Here is a 26816-nt window from a genome sequence, read left to right as displayed (position 1 = left end):
GAACTAAGATGAGAAGTTTAGAGAACAGTTTAGATATATTTAACGGGTGTCAGGACTGTTACCTCTGCTAGCTGTTCTCATGAACCGACCGCAAACATTAGATACTTATTCACTCTATATCAATACATGTAAATAGAAAAGAAGGAAACTGGTACATTATGTACAGTGGGGAGAACAAGTATTTGATACACTGCCGATTTTGCAGGCTTTCCTACTTACAAAGCATGTAGAGGTCTGTAATTTTTTTTATCATAGGTACACTTGAACTGTGAGAGACGGAATCTAAAACAAAAATCCAGAAAATCACATTGTATGATTTTTAAGTAATTTCATTTGAATTTTATTGCATGACATAAGTATTTGATCACCTACCAACCAGTAAGAATTCCGGCTCTCACAGATCTGTTAGTTTTTCTTTAAGAAGCCCTCCTGTTCTCCACTCATTACCTGTATTAACTGCACCTGTTTGAACTCGTTACCCGTATAAAAGACACCTGTCCACACACTCAATCAAACAGACTCCAACCTCTCCACAATGGCCAAGACCAAGGAGCTGTGTAAGGACATCAGGGATACAATTGTAGACCTGCACAAGGCTGGGATGGGCTACAGGACAACAGGCAAGCAGCTTGGTGAGAAGGCAACAACTGTTGGTGCAATTATTCGAAAATGGAAGAAGTTCAAGATGACGGTCAATCACCCTCGGTCTGGGGCTCCATGCAAGATCTCACCTCGTGGGGCATCAATGATCATGAGGAAGGTGAGGGATCAGCCCAGAACTACACGGCAGGACCTGGTCAATGACCTGAAGAGAGCTGGGAGCACAGTCTCAAAGAAAACCATTAGTAACACACTACGCCGTCATGGATTAAAATCCTGCAGCGCACGCAAGGTCCCCCTGCTCAAGCCAGCGCATGTCCAGGCCAAGTCTGAAGTTTGCCAATGACCATCTGGATGATCCAGAGGAGGAATGGGAGAAGGTCATATGGTCTGACAAAAATAGAGCTTTTTGGTCTAAACTCCACTTGCCGTGTTTGGAGGAAGAAGAAGGATGAGTCAACCCCATAAATACCATCCCAACTGTGAAGCATGGAGGTGGAAACATCATTCTTTGGGGATGCTTTTCTGCAAAGGGGACAGGACGACTATACCATATTGAGGGGAGGATGGATGAGGCCATGTATCGCGAGATCTTGGCCAACAACCTCCTTCCCTCAGTAAGAGCATTGAAGATGGGTCGTGGCTGGGTCTTCCAGCATGACAATGTAATTGTAATCTGTAATTGAAAACAAAGGTTTCTGTACCAAATATTAAGTTCTGCTTTTCTGATGTATCAAATACTTATGTCATGCAATAAAATGCTAATTAATTACTTAAAAATCATACAATGTGGTTTTCTGGATTTTTGTTTTAGATTCCGTCTCACAGTTGAAGTGTACCTATGATAAAAATTACAGACCTCTACATGCTTTGTAAGTAGGAAAACCTGCAAAATCGGCAGTGTATCAAATACTTGATCTCCCCACTGTATATACCAAGATGTAGAGACTACAGGAGGTAGGTGGCACCTTAATTTGGGAGGACTGGTTCGTAGTAATGGCTGAGCTGAATATGTGAAATGGTATCAAATACATCAAACACATGGTTTGATGCCATTACATTAGCTCTGTTCCAGCTATTATTAAGAGCTCTCAGCAGCCTCCACTGGTAAAGAGGAGTAGTGTTCAGTGATGCCGTGTACCTTAAAACTTCTTATGGCTGGGGGGCAGTATTGAGTAGCTTGGATGAATAAGGTGCCCAGAGTAAACTGCCTGATACTCAGGCACAGAATCTAAGATATGCATATTATTAGTAGATTTGGATAGAAAACACTCTGAAGTTAGTAAAAATGTTTTAATGATGTCTGTGAGTATAGCAGAACTCATATGGCAGGCAAAATCCAACCTGGGACAAAATCCAACCAGGAAGTGGGAAATCTGAGGTTTGTAGTTTTTCAAGTCATTGCCTATCGAATATACAGTGTCTATGGGGTCATATTGCACTTCCTAAGGCTTCCACTAGATGCCAACAGTATTTAGAACCTTGTTTCAGACTTCTACTATGAAGGAGGGGGGAATGAGAGTTATTTCAATCAGGTGGCTGACATGAGCTGATCATGCGCGCTCCCGTGAGAGCGACATGCTTTCCATTGCATTTCTAAAGACAAAGGAATTCTCCGGTTGAAACATTATTGAAGATTTATGTTAAAAACATCCTAAAGATTGATTCTATACATCGTTTGACATGTTTCTACGAACTGTAATGGAATCTTTTGACTTTTCGTCTGACCTGCGCGTCGTGAATTTGGATTTGTGAACTCAAGGCGCGGACAAAAAGGAGGTATTTGGAACATAAATGATGGACTTTATCGAACAAAACAAACATTTATTGTGGAACTGGGATTCCTGGGAGTGCATTCTGATGAAGATCATCAAAGGTAAGTGAATAATTATAATGCTATTTCTGACTTTTACTGACTCCACAACATGGCGGATATCTGTATGGCTTGTTTTTGTCTGAGCGCCGATTATTGCATGGTGTGCTTTTCCGGTAAAGCTTTTTTGAAATCTGACACAGTGGTTGCATTAAGGAGAAGTTTACCTAAAGTTCCATGCATAACACTTGTATTTTCATCAACATTTATGATGAGTATTTCTGTAAATTGATGTGGCTCTCTGCAAAGTCCCTGGATGTTTTGGAAGCAAAACATTACTGAACGTAATGCGCCAATGTAAACTGAGATTTTTGGATATAAATATGAACTTTATCGAACAAAACATACTTGTATTGTGTAACATGAGCTCCTATGAGTGTCATCTGATGAAGATCATCAAAGGTTAGTGAACATTTTATCTCTATTTCTGCTTTTTGTGATTCCTCTCTTTGGCTGGAAAAATGGCTGTGTTTTTCTGTGACTAGGTACTGACCTAACATAATCGTTTGGTGTGCTTTCGTCGTAAAGCCTTTTTGAAATCGGTCACTGTGGTGGGATTAACAACAAGTTTATCTTTAAAATGGTGTAAAATACTTGTATGTTTGAGGAATTTTAATTTTGAGATTTCTGTTGTTTGAATATGGCGCCCTGCACTTTCACTGGCTGTTGTCACATCGATCCCGGTAGCGGGATCTAAGCCATAAGACGTTTTTAAAGGCATACCTCTGGATTTTAGCAATGACTATTCCCCCCCCCCGTACACACACACCAGCTTCCATAGCCCAATATGCTAACTAGAGTTAGCTAGCATGCAGTCATTGTGCTAACACTAGTTAGCATTGGCTCATGAAACTACCTCAAACCTCTTTCATACACTAGACACAGAAACCTAAAAATTGTATCCACGAGTTCATCTGACTCTGGGGAAGTTGATAAAGGGCCTCATTTGCTAAAATCCTGAAGTATCCCTTTAACCATGAGTGCTTTCCTGTTCTTTCTCCAGACTCACTCAGAGGAAAGGCCCTTCCAGTGTGAGGAGTGCAAAGCCCTGTTCCGCACCCCCTTCTCTTTACAGCGCCACCTACTCATCCACAACAGTAAGTATAAGTGTGTTTGTGTGTGTATCTCTGAGTGTAAGAGTGGGTTCATACTACCTTAACTGACTGTAGCCACTAGTACCTACATTCAAGGCCCCTACCAACACATAAGCTTACGGTTCCCAAATCCCTATAGATGCTATAGCCCTTAGTTCAAACCTCTCTTTACCAGCAGATACTGAGGGCTTCCACAGCCTCCTTCTGGTCTTTTGTGGTCCTCCTAGCCCTGAGTGTCATAGTCCTGCAGACAGAGACAGTGGTCCTTGAGGACTGAGGAGCCCTGCAGACAGTTGGACTTAGCAGGATGGAGTCCTGAATGGTCTCTGAGTCGAGACCGATGACACAGAGATTGTGAAGCTCAAGGCATTTCCTTCCTGTGTCTCTGGATACAGATCACTATTCACACAAATCAGTGGGATACTGGACCATGGGGGCTGGTATTATGAATCAGGTGCTTAAGTGTGTGTGTACGTGTGTATGGGGAAAAAAGAGAATGAGAGAAATAGCATGTGGGAAGAAAGTGCGTGAAAGTCCGTATATATACTGTACAGTACCAGTCAAAAGTTTGGACACACCTACTCATTCAAGGATTTTTCTTTATTTTTACTATTTTCTACACTGTAGAATAATAGTGAAGACATCAAAACTATGAAATAACACATATGGAAACATGTAGTAACCAACAAAAATGTTAAACAAATCTAAATATATATTTTATTTTATATTCTTCAAAGTAGCCATCCCTTTTCCTCGATGACAGCTTTGTACACTCCTGGTATTCTCTCAACCAGCTTCACCTGTAATGCTTTTCCAACAGTTTGAAGGAGTTCCTACATTATGCTGAGCACTTGTTGGCTGCTTTTCCCACACTCTGCGGTCCAACTCATCCCAAACCATCTCAATTGGGTTGAGGTTGGGTGATTGTGGAGGCCAGGTCATCTGATACAGCACTCCATCACTCTCCTTCTTGGTAAAATAGCCCTTCCACAGCCTGGAGGTGTTGGGTCATTGTCCTGATGAAAAATACATGATAGTCCCACTCAGCGCAAACCAGGTGGGATGGTGTATTGCTGCAGAATGCTGTGGTAGCCATGCTGGTTAAGCGTGCCTTGAATTCAAATAAATAACAGACAGTGTCACCAGCAAAGCACCCCCACACCATCACACCTTCTCCTCCGTGCTTCACGGTTGGAACCACACATGCAGAGATCATCTGTTCACCTACTCTCTCTCACGAAGACACGGCGGTTGGAACCAAATTGATTTCCAACGGTTTAATGTCCGTTGCTCGTGTTTCTTGGCCAAAGCAAGTCTCTTCCTATATTTGGTATCCTTTAGTGGTGGTTTCTTTGCAGCAATTCGACCATGAAGGCCAGATTCACGCAGTCTCCTCTGAATAGTTGATATTGATGTATCTGTTAGCATTTATTTGGACTGCAATTTCTGAGGCTGGTAACTCTAATGAATGTATCCTCTGCAGCAGAGGTAACTGTGTCACGTTCTGACCTTAGTTCTTTTGTTATGTCTTTGTTTTAGTATGGTCAGGGCGTGAGTTGGGTGGGTTGTCTATGTTCGTTTTTCTATGTTGTGTTTTGAGTTTGGCCTGGTATGGTTCTCAATCAGAGGCAGGTGTTGTTAGTTGTCTCTGATTGAGAATCATACTTAGGTAGCCTTTTCCCACCTGTGTTTCGTGGGTGATTATTTTCTGTTGAATGTTTGTATCTGCACCAGACAGAACTGTTTCGATTTTGTTCGTTCACTTTGTTGTTTTTGTTCAGTGTTCTATTACGTTATTAAAAATTACCACGCTGCGCATTGGTCCTCACCTTCTTCCACCGACGAGCGTTACACTCTGGCTCTTCCTTTCCTGTGGCGGTCCTCATGAGAGCCAGTTTCAAAGTTCAAAGTTCTTGAAAATTGACTGACCTTCAGGTCTTAACGTAATGATGGACTGTCGTTTCTCTTTGCTTATTTGAGCTGTTCTTGCCATAATATGGACTTGGTCTTTTACCAAATAGGGCTATCTTTTTTATACCACCCCTACCTTGTCACAACACAACTGATCGGCTCAAATGCATTAAGAAGGAAATAAATTCCACAAATTAACTTGTAACAAGGCACACCTGTTAATTGAAATGCATTCCAGGTGACTACCTCATGAAGCTGGTTGAGAGAATGGCAAGAGTGTGCAAAGCTGTCATCATGGCAAAGGGTGGCTGCTTTGAAGAATCTCAAATAAATTATATTTTGATTGGTTTAACACTTTTTTGGTTACTACATGATTCCATATGTGTTATTTCATAGTTTTGATGTCTTAACAATTATTCTACAATGTAGAAAATAGTAAAAAGAAAGAAAAACCCTTGAATGAGTAGGTGTGTCCAAACTTTTGACTGATACTGTATACAGAGAGAGAGTAAATATCAGTGTATGTGTTCTGTGTGTTTATGAGATTTGTGTGTGCCCCTCACAGTGAGAAAGTGAACCACAGCTGTCATAGCATTTTGACATGAAATAAAGTTGTTGATTTAAAATCAGTGGCTCACATAATAATAATAGATAGTAACAGCAGTGGTGAATGTGCGTGTTTGGAGAGTCAATGCAGGCGGTTCTAAGGTGCAGGCGAGTAGATAGCTAGGTTCTAGCTGTTCAACAGTCCGATGGCCCGATGGTAGAAGAGAGACCTGATGTTATTTGCCTAGCTGGGGCGGTTACAAGGCCCTCCCTCCCCACCCCTTCAGCAAATCAGATCATGCTGCCACTCTACTTCTCCGCCTATAGGCAGAAATTAAACCAGGAAACATCCGTGGTAATGACTGTACAAAGCTGTTCTGGCCAATCATAATCTATGCTACAGAACTGTTCAGAAAAATGGGAAATGTTCCGGGTCACCTCCGACAATAACGTCAACAAGTACACAGACTCAGTCACGTGGTTCATTAAAAAAAACCATAGAAGACGTTGGCCCAATAGTGACAATGGTACAAATCCCAAACAGAAAAGGCAGTACAGGGACAAAGTCGAATCGCAATTCAATGACTGACGCCAGACGCATGTGGCAAGGACTACTAACGATTATGGTTTATAAAGGGAAAACCAGCTGCATGGCGAACCCCGGTGCCTCTCACCCAGACGAGCTACCCTGCTAACAGTTCTAGGGAAATACAGAGAATCTTGTTTCTCATGGTCTGAGAGTCCTTCGGGTGCCTTTTGTCAAACTCCAAGCGGGATGTCATGTGCTTTTTACTGAAGAGTGGTTTCCGTCTGGCCACTCTACCATAAAGGCCTGATTGGTGGAGTGTTGCAGAGTGGTTGTCCTTCTGAAGGGAGCAGGTAGCTGACTGGTGGTGGCTATTCAGCAGCCTGATGGTCTGAGGGTAGAAAATATTGGCCAGTCATTCAGTTTTTGGCATGATGTGTCTGAGTGATTAAAGCAGGGAGAACAGGGCATGGATTGGGTGGCTGGGGTCCCTGATGATCTTCTTGGCCCTCCTGCAACACCTGGTGTTTTAGGTGTCCTGTAGGGGAGGTAGTGTACACCCAACAGTGCGTTTGGTTTCCTTACCAGGCTGTGATGCAGCCCGACAGTATGCTCTCGATGGTGCTCCTGTAGAACACTGTGAGGGTCCTCTGACACAGGCCGAATTTCTTCAGCATCCTGAGGTTGAAGAGTTGCTGTTGTGCTTTCTTCACCGCGGTGTTGATATGGTTGGACTATTTCAGCTTCTCTGAGATGTGTGTGCAGAGGAATTTGAAGTTATTGACTGTTTCCACAGTGGGCCCGTTGATGAGGGTGGGGGCTTGTCCAACCTGGTTCCTCCTAAATTCCCCAGTTTCTCCAGGCAGTACGGGACCATGGACTCATGCTGCTTATGCCAAATCCTGACGCTGCCATCAACATGAGACAACAGAAACAGGGATTTGTCAGATCAGGCAATGTTTTTCCTCTCCTCATTTGGCCAGTGTTGGTGATCGAGTTCCCACTGGAGCCACTTCTTCTTGTTTTTAGCTGATAGGAGTGGAACCTGCTGTTGACGTCTGCTGCAATAACCCAACCGTGACAAGGACCAACGAGTCGTGCGTTCCGAGATGCCGTTCTGCACGTCGGTTGTTTTGCTATGTTTTTTTGCCTGCTTGTTGCCCACCTGTTAGCTTGCACAATTGTTGCCATTCTCCTTCAACTTCTCATCAACGAGCTGTTTTCGCCAACAGGACTGCTGCTGTCTGGATGGTTTTTGTTTGTCGCACCATCCTCTGTAAACCCTGGACACTGTAGTGCGTGAAAAGCTCAGGAAACCGGCCATAGCAGCGAATGGCGAATGGCTAATGGTCCCAACTGAACCAGACTGAACTGATTATCGAGATTATGGAAGCGGCGATATGGTGTATAATACCATTTTGGAATTAATTAATAAGTTAACTGGTGAGAATTTTTTTTTATGATGAGAAAACATTTTTCTATGTCACCTTCCAGTTCAACTGTTCTCCAAAACCTAGGAGTTCTGTTACAGATGGAAGTGACCGCAGGTGTCGGACGAGTTAAGTTTGGAGTAGAGAGTGGAGACCAGTCCAACAGATTTGGGAGTATTCAACCATGGGATGGGTGGCATCAAGGGAATCCCAGGGTACTGCGTATGCTTTTAGATCCGAGCGGAGACTAAGCAACAACAAAAAAGGAAGTCACTGGGAGATTATGATTCTTTGAGGTCTTGAATAGTTCCAATACTGAAATGATCAAAGATGTCACTGAGGGTGAAAACATTTCTATTAGACCATTGAGGAAAAACAAAGGGTTTGAGCCTGATAAGATTAGGTTATTGTTCCATCATGGAGAATGGCTGTGAAAAGGGAATGAGATCATGATATCATGAGATGTCTATTGGCCTGTCTCCACACTTCGACTGCATTAGCTATTATTGGACCCATTCAGAGACAGATGTTTGTTTAACCAGTTAACTTTAAGTGTTTGAGACTTGAACAGCCCTGTCAAGATAATTTGGTGTTTAGAGTAGTTACGATGTAGAATATTGATTTCGCCTTCCTACAAGAGACCCATTTGACAGCCAATGATATCAATAGATTTCAGATTTTTTTTTAAATAAGATAATAGTGTACTCTTGTGCCCTCCCCCAAAAGACAAAGGGTGTTATGATTGTAATTAACAGGAAACTTCCTATGAAGGTGGGGGTCTCTGGGGGATACACTGAAATATGGTATTATAATGCCTCTGTTGCTATTAATGGCACTAAATCATGTTTTTTTGTCCTCCATTTATGCACCATATTCTTTTGATGAATCCTTTTTTAAGACGTGAAGCTTTTTAGACTTCCCAAATTTTGACTGGCAATAAGGATTTCTTACAGGTTAATGCACAACCAGGAATAGACCCACATACATTATGGGAAGTAGCTAAGTGTTGCATTAGAGAAATATTTGTAATTCCTTCTCATCACATCAGATTAAAACACACAACCTTCAGATTTCTTCATTAGAGTGAAATAGCCCGTCTAGAGTTGATGCAAAAGTCTAACTATACTGAAGATGGGAAGGCAGGTAGCCTAGTGGTTAGAGCATTGGACTAGTAACCGAGAGGTTCCAAGATCAAATCCCTGCGCTGACAAGGTAAAATTCTGACATTCTGTACCTGAACAAGGCAGTTAACCCATTGTTCCTAGACCGTCATTGAAAATAAGAATTTGTTCTTAACTGACTTGCCTAATTAAATAAAGGTTAAAAAAAATGGGAAGATAGAACTCACCACATTTAAAATTGAGCCGAAGATGGTGACTAGTTCTAGGGCTGAATGTATTAATTTTAAAACAAGTCTATGAGAACGTGATAATGTGACTATGAGAATGTGGATAGACTGAGTAGGCACAGTGGAACTGAAGCAAACTGAAATGTTTTTAATGTATTGATGTGATTAGGAACAATAACGGTGAACTTTGTACCTTCCCTCCCATATTAATCATACTTTAACTACTTTGTATTCCAATCTGTATACCTTGGAGTTTCCTGAAGACTCTAGGAAGATGTTATCTCTTTTAAGTTCCTTGGATCTTCCTTCCCTTTCTGTTTATCAAATCAGTCTATTAGATGCCCCCATCTCCTTGGCAGAACTGAAGACCGCCTTGGATTCAATGTCAAAATCCAAGTGGCCAGGGTTGGATGGTATCCCTCCTAAATTATTGTTGTCTGTGTGGGATTTAGTCTGGTCTGTATTACTGGACTCAATCTGCCACTCACTGGAGATTGGGAGTTCAAATAGGGGACCGAAGACATCTCTTATTTCCTTGCTATTGAAAGGTGGAAAGGACCTGCTTGATTGTTCAAGCTACAGGCCCTTATCAATTTTGAACTGTGATTTAAACTCTTTGTGAAGGTCTTGTCAAAAAGATTAGAGACTTGCATATCATCATCATTGGTTAATCCTGACCAATCGGGATTCATAAAGGGTTGCTTGGCCTCGGACAACATACTCCGCCTATTCCATATTGTAAACTCTGCTGTCCTGATTAGATATAGAGAAGGCATTTGATGGTGTGGAATAGGGGTATTCATGAACTGTTTTGGAACGTTTTGGGTTTGGTTTATCATTTATTAGTGTGATCCGCACCCTATACATCGACCCCACTGGCCGTATCCAAATTGGCGATTCCGCCCCCCCAGAGTTTGTCCTAAAAATATCCACACAACAGGGTTGTCCTCTGAGTCCTGGCCTATTTTCCCTTTCATTAGAACCGCTAGCCCAGGCCATTAGGCAAAATATTAACATCTTGCCTATTAAGATCAAAGAAACAGTCCACCATATCTCCCTGTACGCTGATGACATCTTACTATATTTGTCCGATGTCTTTAATTCTATACCACACGTACTTGACCACTTTAAGGATTCGGCTTTTTCTACGGCTATAAGATGAACTGGTCCAAGTGTATCTTAATGCCTCTAAACCCCACAGCCAAACAAGTGACATTACCCTCTTTACTTCACTTTAGAATATAAGGGATTTACATACCTGGGTATTCAAATTCCATCCAATTTGCAACTCATGATGAATGAGAAGAAAAAATAATGATATTGGGAAAAAAAGGTTTTGGTTATAAAAATGAATGTCCTCCCATGTATAAATGTCCTGTTTTCAATGCTCCCCCTTCCTCCACCCCTCTTCATTCTTTAAGGACATGAATATGTTGAGGATAATGGGAAACATCAGAGAATTAGTCTCTCCACCTTACAATGCCCCAAAAAGTTTGGAGGGTTTTCTCTTCCTTTTAAACTCTACTATGGGGCATTTCAGCTGAGGTCACTGAGTATTTGGCTTGACTCTCCATCTGATGTGCCTTGGTGGGAAATAGAGGAGTCCAAGTCTCATGTAATTAGAATTCAGCACCTTCCTTGTTCTGGGTTAAAGCATATAAATGCCCATAAATGTATTCATTATCAATTTACTGACAGGTTTTATTTGACCCCAGAGCAAAAGTTCAAGATGAAGCCTATGGATAGTGATTTATGTAATAAATGTACCCAATCTGAGCTGGGCAATAATATGTTTATGTTTTGGAGCTGTGTACCAGTGAAGTCTCTTTGGGTTCATTTAGTTAATATTTGAATTGTTATTCTTGGCAGGAGCCTACCTGTTTGCCTGCTCCTGCTTGGTTGCAGCCCTAGCATTTAGTTATCTTATGAAGAGAGGCGGATTGTTATGGCTGCAATAACAACAGGAAGAAAAACGATTCTAAGGAGTAGGTTTGAACCGGGTATTGCCCTTTGCAGATGTTGGTTGCTTATGAACTTGGACATTGCACAGCTGGAAAGATTCACTGCCAGACTGTGTGGGGCCAAGCCCGAAACTCTGGTCAATTGGTCACATGGTATCTCCCACTTGCAAGAGCTAATTTAACAACAATGTTTGGTCGTGCGGATGGGAGATAGCATTACCATGCTCAGTCTTTAATCTATTTTCCTATGTGGCTCTGGGTTGGTAGCCTTTGAGAATTACATTTGAATAGATCGATTTGTATTTGGAAATACTGAAACATATTTGTCTTTTTTCAGTTTGTTTTCTTCCTATTGAACTATACATATTTGTATTGTATCTTGATACTGTAAGTATCTAGGACATGCAAGAAAAACAAATAAATCATTCTTCACAAAAATAAACCCGCAAAATTGCTGAAATAAGTGAATACTGAGATTAAATGACACAGACATGGAGTACATTTACATGCACACTAATAATTTGATAGTAAACTGATTATGGCAGTAGGCCGAGCATGGCATTACTCACTTAAACACCTTACTCTGCTTATCTCTGTACCTATGATGAAAATTACAGGCCTCTCATCTTTTTAAGTGGGAGAACTTGCACAATTGGTGGCTGACTAAATACTTTTTTGCCCCACTATATATTTTACCTTTATTTAACTAGGCAAGTCAGTTAAGAACAAATTCTTATTTACAATGATGGCCAAACCCAGATGACGCTGGCCAATTGTGCGCCACCCTATGGGACTCACAGTCACGGCCAGATGTGATGTAGCCTGTATTCAAACCAGGGACTGCAGTGAAGCCTCTTGCACTTAGATGCAGTGTCTTAGACCGCTGCACCACTCCGAAGCTCGAAATAAGAAGACTTTGTTTCATCACAAAACCGGAGAGCAACATTTATTCGGTGAAGTCCACAAAGCATATAGCATGTAACAAACAGTTACATAACCTACAGCATGGTCAAGAAAGTTCATGTTTCCTACATTTTCAGATTACTACACTTCTATTGATTTAGAACCATGTCGAGTTACTGAAAGTCACAAAGGAAACAGGAGCTGCCTCCACTAATTCAGCACCATTTCAACATCATCAAAACACCTCTGCTTAGTTTAATACAGTGACAACTAAAAGATACCAAAAACTATTTAGTCCAATCAACGTAAGCTAAATATGATGTGGCTGTCCATGGTTCTGATTTGTCGTGTGTGTGTGTGTTTGTGTGCGCGTTTGTACAAGTAGACAAAACATGTTGACTCACCCTACTTGTAGAGAAACGCCAATGCCATCCTCCATCCTTTCATGTTGACGAAACAGTCTATGACTGTTATTACAGTACAGTCTTTTATTTTTTTGTTGTTCTAGCCTACCTTGCTAAAATGCTTGCTCGCTAGCCTAACTTCCTTTCATGAGCAACGTTAGCTAGTTAACATTAGCCTTCTACATCTAGCTTTCATCCTCTCAGTCCAGGGGCACGATGTATTTTATGGTAGGATCAGAATTGCTGTTATAATCATTGGCCAGTATGGAGAATAAAGTAAAAACACAAGTTCAAATCCCGATCCCCATCCATGGCAAATTTAGGAAAGGGCCCATTTTAGCTAGCTGGGCCAGCTACCGGAGGACAACACAACGAGACGCAACAATTCAAGTTGTTTCTGTCGATTAAATATTTCTCTGTGATAGGAGTGAAGCCAAATCCAAGCTTGGCATGTCTTGACACTTTTTGTTGGTGCGGCAGGACCATTAACAGTTGAACTCACTCAGTTTAGCTCAACAGTAATTGGCTATTATTTAATACTTTTTTATCATGGGAGGCCAAATACTCACTGGCTTCCCTTGCATTCAATGCTGCGGGCGGCAACAATGTCATACTCTTTATGACCAGACCGCATCAGATAGATGGCCTACACATATAGAGAGAGAGAGGCTCTGTTTCGCTCGCTCGGATGCTTTCTCCAGTGAGATACATTCAGCCTCTTGCGAATTGAAGGACAATTATGACAACACAGAGACAACATTTCTTGGTAAACATTTTTTGGGGAAACCTGGCTTCCCTTGGCATCCATGAATACACGCCACTGACGGTGTGCATATGACCAATACGCTTTGATTTGACCTTTACAGTAGGGTCAAATGTCACTCTCTGTGTTAAGCCCTCCACAGAATACCCCTTCATCTCATAATCAGTCATGTTTGTGAATGACTTAAAACCTCAGCATTAATGAAGTCTGTGTCTGGTTGAGTACCTGACTTTAATATTAATGGAGGGAATGGTTTTATTTGACTACTAGAGCATTAAAGGACACAGGCCTCTACTTGTGTCCTACTTTATTGTGCTGACCATCATGTTCATTCTTCGTAATGGGAGAATGAACACACGTTTGGGGCCAAGGCTCACTCTGCCAAGCATACACGCTCTCCAAACCACTCGATGGAAACCAACCCACTGATCCCTCTATAATGGAAAAAGGCACTTTTCAACAAAAGCCTCTGTTGTATGGAGTCCCTGAGTTAAGGCGTAAAGAATAACACCATGCTATAGTCTATATGGCTCTGGTTTGCGAACATCTGACAGATGTGCTTTTGTTTAATGTCAGAGTGATGTCTGGTGTTTTTAATGTTTTTAAGTGAATGAAAAATGTAAGTGTTGGTTGGTGTTTTTTATTGCTGTGAAATAAGAGACACATTGGAAGAGCAAGCAGCTCTGTATGATCAGCGTCGGTCTGTTTCTGTCCTCTCCTTCAGTCAGGGTTGCTATGGATGCAAGATGAGCATCATTTTTGAGAAAGGTTACAAGGTAAAGGTATAAAAAATAAGTACAGTCCAGATCATTTGTAAAGAAAATTGCAGGGAGCAGTAATGTAAGACACAATGTTCTTTAGCCCATACAATTGGCCTGGAGAAATTGTTTTCAGGCCTACTGTGAGTGATGGTTATGCTTTCACAGATACAACAATGGATCCCTCTCTTTCTTGTCATTCTCCCCAGAAAATAAGAGGGTGCAGAAATAAGTGACAGAAAGTTGCTCTTTCTTTACTGTGCTGTGTTGGTCTTTTGTCATTTCTGAAGGTGAGAGGACATTCAAGTGTGACCAGTGTGACGCCACCTTCAAGAGGAAAGACACGCTCAACGTGCACATCCAGGTGGTGCACGACGGACACAAGAAGTACAAATGTGACCTGTGTGAGAAGGCTTTCGTCACCCCCTCTGTTCTCAAGAGCCACAAGAAGGTGAGTTCAGCCAGTCTGACGTACTGTAGAGCCCAGTCCAGACATTGTCAGTCTCTCCTAGAGCAAATCCTCTTTCAAAATAATGATCCTGTATGTTTGTGGTTCTTCCATTTCCTATGTAAGAATGTCCTTCAAATGTTAAAGGATAGGTTCACCCATTTTGTATGTTATATTGTTTTTGTGTATCTCTGAGTGATGTTCTGTCGATTCCCTGGGTCATTTAATGTTTTCATGTGTATCTGAGTTATAGGGGTTCAAGCATGTAGAAATATGGCCAGTATTACATACCACCAAGTCTCTTATCACTACACTGGAAGTTAATAAGAATAGGACTTTTAGAAAGCGAAAAACATACATGTCAGATTTCAATACTGGCCGATGTCTTCTCTCAAATGAGCCATTGAACATACTTTTTAGATATTATATTTTTACCTTTATTTAACTAGGCAAGTCAGTTAAGAACAAATTCTTATTTTCAATGATGCCCAAGGAACAGTGGGTTAACGGCTTGTTCAGGGGCAGAAGAGAGATTTTTACCATGTCAGCTCGGTTACAAGTCCAACGCTCTAACCACTAGGCTACCTGCCGCCCTGGACATAGAAAGGAGATAGAATTAGAAAACAAATCAAATTTTGATAAACTCCCATATCTATTGGGTGAAATACCAGTGTGCAATCACAACAAGATTTATGACCTGTTACCACAAGAAAAGGGCAACCAGTGAAGAACAAACACCATTCTAAATATTATATACAAAACTGTATATAGACATATGACATTTGAAATGTCTTTATTCTTTTGGACATTTGTGTTTACTATACATTTTTTAATGGTTTATTTCACTTTAATTTAGTATCTATTTGACTTGGTTTGGCATTGTAAACATGTTTCCCATGCCAATAAAAAACCTTAAATTGAATTGAAGAATTCCATAAATCAAGGAACGTATAACTCCCAAACCAGCAGACTGTCGGCCAATCGCGTTCACGTTGTCAGGCTGCGTGACGCGGTTGCTAAGCTTACCGTCACACAATGCATTCTCAAAGTCAGTGTATATGTTGAGGAAGGTGCCTGTTGTCACGATTCCAAAGCTATACGATACTACAAATGTCGAGTTAATTATCTCCAATCTCTGAAAAGATTTGTCATGTTATACTTCTTGTTGATGAAATTCATGCTAATGTTGAGTTTTTGAGCTAGCGCCCAATAGACTCTCATTCACTCTTTGAAGGAGAGCGCTCCTTGTCCCAGAATTGTCCGGAATGCACCGGTGCCCCCAATGACTTAGCACGGGTAACATTCCCATCTCCTCAAAATTCTATCTGCCGTTGCAAATGTTAGACTCCACTCTGAGGCACATCGATCTGCAGGTTGAACATGGTGACGTTGTAGACTCCTAAACTGATAGTGCAGTTTGTTTAGGCGATTGTACAGCTAACTACGTCACATGCTGATATTGTCTTTGGTTTTATTGTGTGTAGCTACGTTTGCTAACTAACTAGCAAGCCAGCTCATAGAGAGAGCATTGCATTGTGGATTTTGTAGTCGACTTGAGCTGCAACAGATTTCCACGATGAATTTCCACGTTGCTACCAACCTTATTTATAACGCCAAAAGGAAACATTTTTTCACAACAAATGTTGTTCTCACATATTAGTGTTAACACTGTAAATTAAAGGAATGAGTGGTTTTGGGTGGATTTTTCCTTTAAAGAAAAGTAGAGAATATTTACATTTGATGTTTTCTTGTGATCTCTCTTGTATGCTGGACCGGAACTAGGCTACAGTGTACAGTCATCCTCCACCATTGTTCCCAATGCAGCCCAGGAATCATCCGGTCTCTGTTTGTAAATTACACATGGCATTTAGTACATTAGCTCCACAGGGTTTCACAGTACAGATCCCAGAGCAGATTACCAGCCTCAATCTGACATTGCCCGCTTGGTTTATGGATCAGATTGAGACCAAACAGTTTCTTGGCACATGGCAAAAGAAACAAATCAAACATAACATGGCCTTAGCACAGTAGGACTGAAAACAGACAGGCACATGAGTTGTCTCTCGGTCGGTCGGTGTTCAGAGACTGGAGACTGCTGAGAGAGTGCTCGGTTCTGGCAGTGATTAAAGACAGGTAGCTGACCTCAGAAACCTGGCTGGGACTGAACACCAGGTCCAGGTCCTAAATGGCACCCTATTTCCTTTGTAGTGCACTACTTTTAACCCAGGGCCCTGGTCAAAAGAGCCTAAACCTCTGGTTAAAAGTAGTGCACCAAATATGGAAAATGGTGCCATCTAGGACACAACCCAGAACTCTGACTGGGGATCTGGGGAAAACATGGAGTACATAGTGCTCTGTGTGCTGTAGTATACTATACAGAGGACAGTCTTTATCCTCCATTTCCTATTCCACTCATGGCAAGAGACTATGGATCGTCTTGTTCCTGTCATCTGTGTTTGTTTTCCTCCAGGTGCTTTTGTCAGTGTGTTGTCTGGGTGTCCTCTCAGCTGCCAGGTTGATCTGAAAATGAACAGTAATGATGTGTTTCTCTGGCAGCCCTACTAGTTTAGTCTTCCTCTCAGAACACCCTTAAATTGCCGTAATCATTCTTAAAGGCAGAGATTTGTGTACATGGAGCATTTGTGCGGTGTGTGTGCACTACCTGTACAGTACCTGTGCATTGTTTATTCTGCACTGCATTTGTTTGTGTTTATGTTTTGTGTGTGAAAAAATGATGGAGGTGTTAGCCAAGTTAATAATGTCACATCCGCACTATTCATATTAAAAGGATGGTGTAATGTTTATGTATAACCCCAATACTTTCCCAAGGTCTGTTTTGGAACATAATGTTCCCCAGTGAAAAATATGAAGCCTTTTATGAAGTAAGAATGCAAACAACAAACCAAACAACTGTACATTGAGGCATCTGGGAGACATCTGTCCGTGTTTGTGTGTCTCAGAGAGGGAGAGTGAAGGAAAGGGTTTATGTAACCTAATGCCGATAGCGTGGGGGTGATGGGGGTGATGGAGAGAAGAGGATGGTGGAAAGGAAAGGTGGTATTCCTGTCTGTATTGTTGTATTGCTGTTTAAACTGTCACACAGAATTTGAGCTTCTAATAGTTGTGTTTATTCTGGGGAATTTACATCAGGCCAGCAGCAGAATTCACATCATACTTACCTTTCAGCAGGAAGAAAGAGAAAGAAAGAAATAATGAGAGAGAGGAAGTCAAGGAGAATGAAGGAGGAGAGAGAGAGGGAGGGTGAGAGACATTTAGCCTTGCTGAGGGGTGCAGCACGCTCCTCTTTTTGCACACATTTTCTGCTGTGTATACATACAGTGCCCGTCAATGTGGACCTCGGAGAAAAGACTGACCTGAGTGTGTTTTTCGAAGCGAGGACAGGAGGAGGGAGAGGGCAGGTCGAGGAGGGGAAGAGGAATGCAGGCAGAGCAGATCCCTCTGGTCTCCACCCTGCTCCTCACCCTCAACCTCCTGGCTCTTTGACTCTAATGATAGGCCTGCTGAATCGTTTGGATTCTTTAATCCAGCTTTCCGCAGAGAGACTGAAACCACCCTAATGTCAGCCTGTAGAGTTCCAATTGGAGAGCTGGAGAGTTCCCACTGGAGAGCTGTAGAGTTCAGAGCTCACAGAGTTCTCACTAGAGAGCAGTGGAGTTCAGAGCCTGTAGAGTTTCCATTGGCGAGCTGTAGAATTCAGAGCCTGTAGAGTTCCAATTGGAGAGCTGTACAGTTCATATGAACACCAGTGTTAGTAACAGTGTCTAGCTCTATCTGCGCCATGCAGATTACTGTCTAGCACCAGGGAGGTCTGGTCTCTCAGTGGGCACTCCCAGTGCTGAACAGATCTCTGGTTAAATGACTGACATCAAATATTTGTCAGAAGACCACCCTTGAATACACCCTGAAAGGGGGTCGGCTTTGAGGCTTTGTAGCTTTTGAGTGACAATATATATTAAACAACTTTGACAGCTTATCCAACACTTTATTTAAAAAGACGTTGTAAATGGCATATAACCATAGGGTATTTAACTGGAATGGAACCATCTCTGTTTAGTATCCAAGAGTTTTAGCAGAGCTAATAGTATCCAAGTGGTTGGTATGCTCTAGCAGTGATCATCATGTGCTTTGTAACGAGGGAAAGATGTACCACTGAATGTTACAATTGTCTTTCCTATATACCGACAATATGTTTTCTGATCTTTGCCGTACCAGACGCACACAGGGGAAAAGGAGAAGATCTGCCCATACTGCGGACAGAAGTTCGCCAGCAACGGCACTTTGAGGGTCCACATCCGCAGCCATACAGGTCAGTGGCCCTGCCATAATAAGACAATATATTATCATCATTGTTTAGTTAATTCATCAACTATCATTGAACGTCACATAAAACGGTGTAAGATAAACACCAATCCAGTCTACCAGATCCACACAAGGCCAGTCTGCTCCCCCAGATCCCAGTGGTAACAGTATCCCAAAGTGGATGTTCATTAAATTGCCTTTAACTGGAGAGCCACACATTCCAGTCTGTTTCCTTACCAACAGACTAGCGCAGAAACCTGGCACAGTTACACACACTCCATCTACCCCCTTCTCCCTCCCCCCTTTTCTTTCTGTTTCTCTACATCTACTTGTCTGTTTGGCTCTTGTCTTTCTCCCACTTAAGAGACTCTCCCCTACCTATCTTTCCTGCTCTCTCCCTATCCTCCTCTTGCCCTCCCTGTATTTGAGATTGAATCCTCACTCCAGTCCACTCATCTTGTTTTCATGCCACAGATACATCAGCTGAAATCATCTCAAACTAAGTAGCTCCCAACAAACAATGGTTGTTTTCTTTCCCAATTCCCTTCATCTCGGGAATGTGTTTGCAGCTTTAGTACTAACGATTTTCCCCAGGCTTTTCTGCCATTGAGATCCAAAGCACACAATCAGTGCTATCACATCCTCACTAGGGCATCTATCACTATCACAACTATCACTGCTATCACTGACCACCATCCCATTTAATTAACTATGTCTCTTCCAATCATAGCTACCTAATCAGGGCTCTAGACTATGATTAAGCAATCAAAATGCCTTTTGACAGTTTTAATGGGCTTGCTCATATATTTATTAGCCTAATCTTTTTATTTTTTATTTCACCTATATTTAACCAGGTAGGCTAGTTGAGAACAAGTTCTCATTTGCAACTGCGACCTGGCCAAGATAAAGCAAAGCTGTAACGGTATTCGTCTGTTGTTGAAAGAGAGGACCGAAATGCAGCGTGGTGGTTACTCATGTTCTTTAATGAATGAATGACGATACATGAAATAACTATAAATACGAAAACAACAAACGGAACGTGAAACCTAATACAGCCTATCTGGTGAACACTACACAAGGACAGGAACAATCACCCACGAACTACAAAGTGAACCCAGGCTACCTAAATACGGTTCCCAATCCGAGACAATGAGAATCACCTGACTCTGATTGAGAACCGCCTCAGGCAGCCAAGCCTATACAACACCCCTACTCAGCCACGATCCCAAATACGACAAACCCCAATACGAAAATATAATACATAAACCCATGTCACACCCTGGCCAGACCAAATATATAACGAAAACACAAAACACTATGACCAAGGCGTGACAAAAGCAGTGTGACACAGACAACAACACAGAGTTACACATGGAGAAACAATAAACAAATCAATGACACAGTAGAAAAAAGAAAGTCTATATACAGTGTGTGCAAAAGGCATGAGGAGTTAGTCAATAAATAGGCCATAGAAGCGAATAATTGCAATTTAGCAGATTAACACTGGAGTGATAAATGAGCAGATGATGATGTGCAAGTAGAGATACTGGTGTGCAAAAGAGCAGAAAAGTAAATAAAATACAAACAGTATGGGGATGAGGTAGGTAGATTGGGTGGGCTATTTACAGATGGACTATGTACAGCTGCAGCGATTGGTTAGCTGCTCAGATAGTTGATGTTTAAAGTTGGTGAGGGAAATAAGTCTCCAACTTCAGCGATTTTTGCAATTCATTCCAGTCACTGGCAGCAGAGAACTGGAAGGAAAGGCAGCCAAACGAGGTGTTGGCTTTGGGGATGATCAGTGCGATATACCTGCTGGAACGTGTGCTACGGGTGGGTGTTGTTATCGTGACCAGTGAACTGAGATAAGGTGGAGCTTTACCTAGCATAGACTTATAGATGACCTGGGGCAGGTGGGTCTGGCGACGAATATGTAGTGAGGGCCAGCCAACAAGAGCATACAGGTCGCAGTGGTGAGTGGTATAAGGTGATTTGGTAAAAAAACGGATGGCACTGTGATAGACTGCATCCAGTTTGCTGAGTAGAGTATTGGAAGCTATTTTGTAGATGACATCGCCAAAGTCGAGGATCGGTAGGATAGTCAGTTTTACTAGGGTAAGTTTGGCGGCGTGAGTGAAGGAGGCTTTGTTTTGCGAAATAGAAAGCCGATTTCTAGATTTGATTTTGGATTGGAGATGTTTAATATGAGTCTGGAAGGAGAGTTTACAGTCTAGCCAGACACCTAGGTATTTATAGTTGTCCACATATTCTAGGTCGGAACCGTCCAGGGTGGTGAAGCTAGTCGGGCGGGCAGGTGCGGGCAGCGAACGGTTGAAAAGCATGCATTTAGTTGTACTAGTGTTTAAGAGCAGTTGGAGGCCACGGAAGGAGTGTTGTATGGCATTGAAGCTCGTTTGGAGGTTAGTTAGCACAGTGTCCAAGGAAGGGCCAGAAGTATACAGAATGGTGTCGCCTGCGTAGAGGTGGATCAGGGAATTGCCCGCAGCAACATCATTGATATATACAGAGAAAAGAGTCTGCCTGAGAATTGAACCCTGTGGTTGCCCCATAGAGACTGCCAGAGGTCCGGACAATCATGCCCTCCGATTAGACACACTGAACTCTGTCTGCAAAGTAGTTGGTGAACCAGGCGCGGCAGTTATGAGAAAAACCAAGGCTAATGAGTCTGCCGATAAGAATACGGTGATTGACACAGTACTGTCTTTTATCGATGGCGGTTATGATATCATTTAGTATCTTGAGCGTGGCTGAGGTGCACCCGTGACCGGCTCGGAAACCAGATTGCACAGAGGAGAAGGTACGGTGGGATTCTAAATGGTCAGTGATCTGTTTATTAACTTGCCTGTCAAAGACTTTAGATATGCAGGGCAGGATGGATATAGGTCTGTAACAGTTTAGGTCTAGGGTGTCACCCCCTTTGAAGAGGGGGATGACCGCGGCAGCTTTCCAAACTTTAGGGATCTCGGACGAGACGAAAGAGAGGTTGAACAGGCTGGTAATAGGGGTTTCAATAATGGCAGCCGATAGTTTTAGAAAGAGAGGGTCCTGATTGTCAAGCCCAGCTGATTTATACGGGTCCAGGTTTTGCAGCTCTTTCAGAACATCTGCTGTCTGAATTTGGGTGAAGGAGAAGCTGGGGAGGCTTGGTTGAGTAGCTGCGGCGGGGTGGGGGTGGAGTAGCCAGGAGGAAGGCATGGCCAGCCGTTGAGAAATGCTTATTGAAATGTTTGATTATCATGGATTTATCAGTGGTGACCGTGTTACCTAGCCTCAGTGCAGTGGGCAGCTGGGAGGAGTGCTCTTGTTTTCCATGGACTTTACTGTGTCCCAAAACTTTTTGGAGTTAGAACTACAGGATGAAAGTTTCTGCTTGAAAAAGCTAGCCTTTGCTTTCCTGACTGACTGTGTGTATTGGTTCCTGACTTCCCTGAACAGTTGCATATCGTGGGGACTATTTGATGCTATTGCAGTCTGCCATAGGATGTTTTTGTGCTGGTCAAGGGCAGTCAGGTCTGGAGTGAACCAAGGGCTATATCTGTTCTTAGTTCTGCATTTTTTGAAAGGTGCATGCTTATCTAAGGTGGTGAGGAAATTACTTTTAAAGAATGTCCAGGAATCCTCGACTGACGGGATGAGGTCAATATCCTTCCACGATACCCGGTCCAGGTCGATTAGAAAGGCCTACTCGCAGAAGTGTTTTAGGGAGCGTTTGACAGTGATGAGGGGTGGGTCGTTTGACCGTGGACCCATAGCGGATACAGGCAATGAGGCAGTGATCGCTGAGATCCTGATTGAAAACAGTGGAGGTGTATTTGGAGGGCAAGTTGGTCAGGATAATGTCTATGAGGGTGCCCATGTTTACGGATTGAGGGTTGTACCTGGTGGGTTGCTTAATGATTTGTGTGAGATTGAGGGCATCTAGCTTAGATTGTAGGTTGTTAAGCATATCCCAGTTTAGGACACCTAACAGAACGAACTCTGAAGCTAGATGGGGGGCGGTCAATTCACAAATGGTGCCCAGGGCACAGCTGGGAGCGGAGGGGGGTCGATAGCAGGCGGCAACAGTGAGAGACTTATTTCTGGAGAGGTACATTTTTTAAATTAGAAGTTCAAACTGTTTGGGTATAGACCTGGAAAGTGTGACAGAACTTTGCAGGCTATCTCTGCAGTAGATTGCAACTCCTCCCCCTTTGGCAGTTCTATCTTGACGGAAAATGTTGTAGTTGGGGATGGAAATCTCAGAATTGTTGGTGGCCTTCCTAAGCCACGATTCAGACACAACAAGGACATCAGGGTTGGCGGAGTGTGCTTAAGCAGTGAGTAAAACAAACTTAGGGAGGAGGCTTCTGATGTTGACATGCATGAAACCAAGGCTTTTTCAATCACAGAAGTCAACAAATGAGGGTGCCTGGGGACACGCAGGTCCTGGGTTTACCTCCACATCACCCGAGGAACAGAGGAGGAGTAGGATGAGGGTAAGGCTAAAGGCTATCAAAACTGGTCACCTAGAGCTTTGGGGACAAAGAATAAAAGGAGCAGATTTCTAATACCTATTCATACCTATTTTGTTAAGGACTTAGTCTAACACCATTTTATTGCCAGCTCAGATCAACTCAACCTCTAGTTTCCAAAAGCATAAAATAAAGAGTGTGGGGGGGGTCTGCAAAAGTGCATACATATGTACAGTGCCTTCAAGAAAGTATTCAGACTCCTTGACCTTTTTCTCATCAATCAAAGAGTTGCTGCACAGCTATTTTCAGGTCTCTCCTGAAATGTTCGATCGGGTTCAAGTCCGGGTTCTGGCTGGGCCACTCAAGGACATTCAGAGACTTGTCCTGAAGCCACTCCTGCATTGGCTTGGCTGTGTGCTTAAGGTCATTGTCCTGATAGAAGGTGAACCTTCACCCCAGTCTGAGGTCCTGAGCGCTCTGGAGCAGGTTTTCATCAAGGACCTCTCTGTACTTTGCTCTATTCATCTTTCTCTCGATCCTGACTAGTCTCCCAGTCGCTGCTGCTGAAATAAATCCCCACAGCATGATGCTGCCACCACCATGCTTCACCATAGGGATGGTGCCAGGTTTTCTACGTGACGCTTGGCATTTAGGCCAAAGAGTTCAATCTTGGTTTCATCATTCCAGAGAATCTTTAGGTGCCTTTCATGTGCCTTTTATTGAGGAGTGGCTTCCGTCTGGCCACTGTACCATAAAGGCCTGATTGGTGGAGTGCTGCAGAGATGGTTGTCCTTCTGGAAGTTTCTCCCATCTCCACAGAGGAACTCTGGCACTTTGTCAGTGATCATCGGGTTCTTGGTCAACTCCCTGGCCAAGGTCCTTTCCCCTGATTGCTCAGTTTAGTTTTTATATAGACAGGTGTGTGCCTTTCCAAATCATGTCAAATCAATTGAATTTACCACAGGTGAACACCAGTCAAGTTGTGGAAACATCTCAGGGATGATCAATTGAAACAGGATGCACCTGAGGTCAATTTCGAGTCTCATGGCAAAAGGTCTGAATACTTATGTAAATAAGGTTTTTCAGTTCGTTTTTTTTTATTAGCAAAAAATCTAAAAAACAGTTTTGTCTTTGTCATTGTGGAATATTGTGTGTAGATTGATGAGGGTTATAAAACAAATGAATCAATTTTAGAATAAGGCTATAACGTAACAAAATGTGGAAATTAATACTTTCCAAGTGCACTGTATGTGCTTGTGTGTGTGGCAGTGTGGGACATGGCTGAGTCTGGTTTGTATTTATATCTAAACAAAAGAGCGGGCCATGGGGGAATGCAGGGGGAAGGGTGGGAGCGGAGGGGACACCTCAAAGAAAGAAAGGAGGAAGGAGAGAAAAGACCACTCCAAAGAAAGCATCCAGCAGGATGACCCTTGACCCTGACTGGCTGTAAATCTGTCCTCTCATTCTATAGCCCAGAACTCACTCGCCCAAGCTTTTGTTGTTTCTTGAGTAAAGAAAAATAAGATTGAGGAAAAGTGTGAGTAGTTCCCATAAAAAACCTTGACAATGCTCATTTTGTTCTCTCACATTGATGAGTAATTGGTTGGGCATACAGTTCTTTCCAGAGTAATTTGAAGTGTTAGTTAGTGTAGCATAATACATTGAATATACATTGGATGCTTAGTATGGGCTTACAAAGGATTCTGTATGAACTGAATCAGTGGTGGGGGTATTTTAATTGGGGTAGAGTCCAGTGGCGGTCGGTGCCATTTAAGATGAGGGAGGACGCAAATGTTTTTTTCATGAGCATGGCCTTATTTTATTATAACATATTGGATGACTGTCATTCATATTCCATTCACCCAGTTCAATGTAACAGCGATAGGTTTAGGCTACTACATGATACTCAAATGTTCCCTGTACCCATCACGAGGTTGCTACAACCTAGCCTATTAATGAAAGTTTACTACGTAGGTGCAGAGGTCGAGAGAAATTTGAGTAATCAAGGTGACAAACATTGACACATTCAATACCGCCGTGCACACTCTTGCCTGCATCTAGCTGATCTAGGGTGTAATTATTAGTCACAACAGTTGATAACGAGAGTGTCTATTGGACAAATGTAGGTATTTTTATCCCCGTTTTTGTTCCGTGTGCTTCTGTTTAGGAAAATAATATATGCAGAATCGTCGGAATGAATACACCCCTGATCTCACGCAAATACAGTTCACTTTCATAGCAGACACATGCATACAATACAGAATGATCGTTGTATAATTTCTTCTTGCATCTATGCACTCTCCTCATCTTTTCCCTTCACTTGTGGAATTCAGTGCACAATACATCAGTTGTCTGAGACCAGGCGAAAAAACCTTTCCAAGCCAAACCTTCATATCATAACCGCTAACCGCTACACACAGCCTTCATCATTGTCACCATATAATGTCATAGCCAACATAGCTACTAGAACTAATGCATTAATAAACCCGCTACAATCATGCAGTACAGTCACAAAGGCATTTAGCAGTTGCACCGGCGGGCCCCGTTGGTAAGTCGCTCTGGATAAGAGCGTCTGCTAAATGACTTAAATGTAAATGTAATAAAACCAAACGCTTACCGTGACTTGGAAGAGTTCCAGTGTTGGATAGCCAGCTAGCCAACATAGCATCCCTCCCTGTTTGAGCCAAGTGTTTGAGTAGGCTTAACAAGCTAGCTGCATTCCCTTGCTAAGTATGTGAAAGTAAAAAAAAAAAAAAACTATGAAATACAGCTAGCTTTCTCCATCTCTCGCTTCTCCTTCATTTTTGAAGAAATTAATTTGTTCAAAACTGTTCAAAAATGTTCTCTCTTTGAGTCAACTTCTCATCACATTTTATGCACTGCAGTGCTACCTAGCTGTAGCTTATGCTTTCAGTTCTAGATTAATTTTCTGATCATTTGATTGGGTGGACAACATGTCAGTTCATGCTGTAAGAGCTCTGACATGTTGAAGGACGTCCTCCGGAAGTTGTCATAATTACTGTGTAAGTCTATGAAAGGAGGTGAGAACCACAAGCCTCCTAGGTTTTGTATTGAAGTCAATGTAACCTGAGCAGGACGGAAACTAGCTGTCCTCCAGCTACACCATGGTGCTGCCCTACAGAGTGCTGTTGAGGCTACTGTGTTTTAGTCAGTTATTGGGTGACTTGAATATATGAAGTATAGTTTTATCTAAAACTATCTTACATTTTTCTCAAATTCCCTGAGGAGGATGGTCCTCCTCTTCCTCCCATGAGGAGCCTGCACTGGTAGAGTCTCTCTTCTAGTTGTTTGACTTCTCTGCAGGGAGGAAGATGGAGGAGTGACTAATAAATTGCTAGATGTCTGGTTGGCTTTGTTAAGTACAGTTAAAAAGCGAGGTGCTGAAAGAGGTTAAAAGCCCGTGTGTCGACAGTCTCTCTGGATGGTACAAAGTTAAAC

General features: G+C 42.4%; 1 protein-coding gene across 1 annotated transcript in view; it reads left to right on the top strand.

Annotated features, from left to right (window-relative positions):
• Window positions 1-26816, top strand: part of LOC115145098 (PR domain containing 5) — a 64623-nt gene that overhangs the window by 16126 nt on the left and 21681 nt on the right. Inside the window, exons 11-13 of the mRNA XM_029686358.2 lie at window positions 3477-3570; window positions 14408-14568; window positions 18799-18892. Of these exons, the coding sequence (XP_029542218.1) occupies window positions 3477-3570; window positions 14408-14568; window positions 18799-18892 (349 nt within the window). The remainder of the gene's footprint in view (window positions 1-3476; window positions 3571-14407; window positions 14569-18798; window positions 18893-26816) is intronic.

This window comes from Oncorhynchus nerka, linkage group LG17 (genome assembly GCF_034236695.1).
Source record: "Oncorhynchus nerka isolate Pitt River linkage group LG17, Oner_Uvic_2.0, whole genome shotgun sequence".
NCBI lineage: Eukaryota > Metazoa > Chordata > Actinopteri > Salmoniformes > Salmonidae > Oncorhynchus > Oncorhynchus nerka.
The sequence above is the reverse complement of the archived record's forward strand: the minus strand, read 5'-3'. Positions and strand labels throughout refer to the sequence as shown.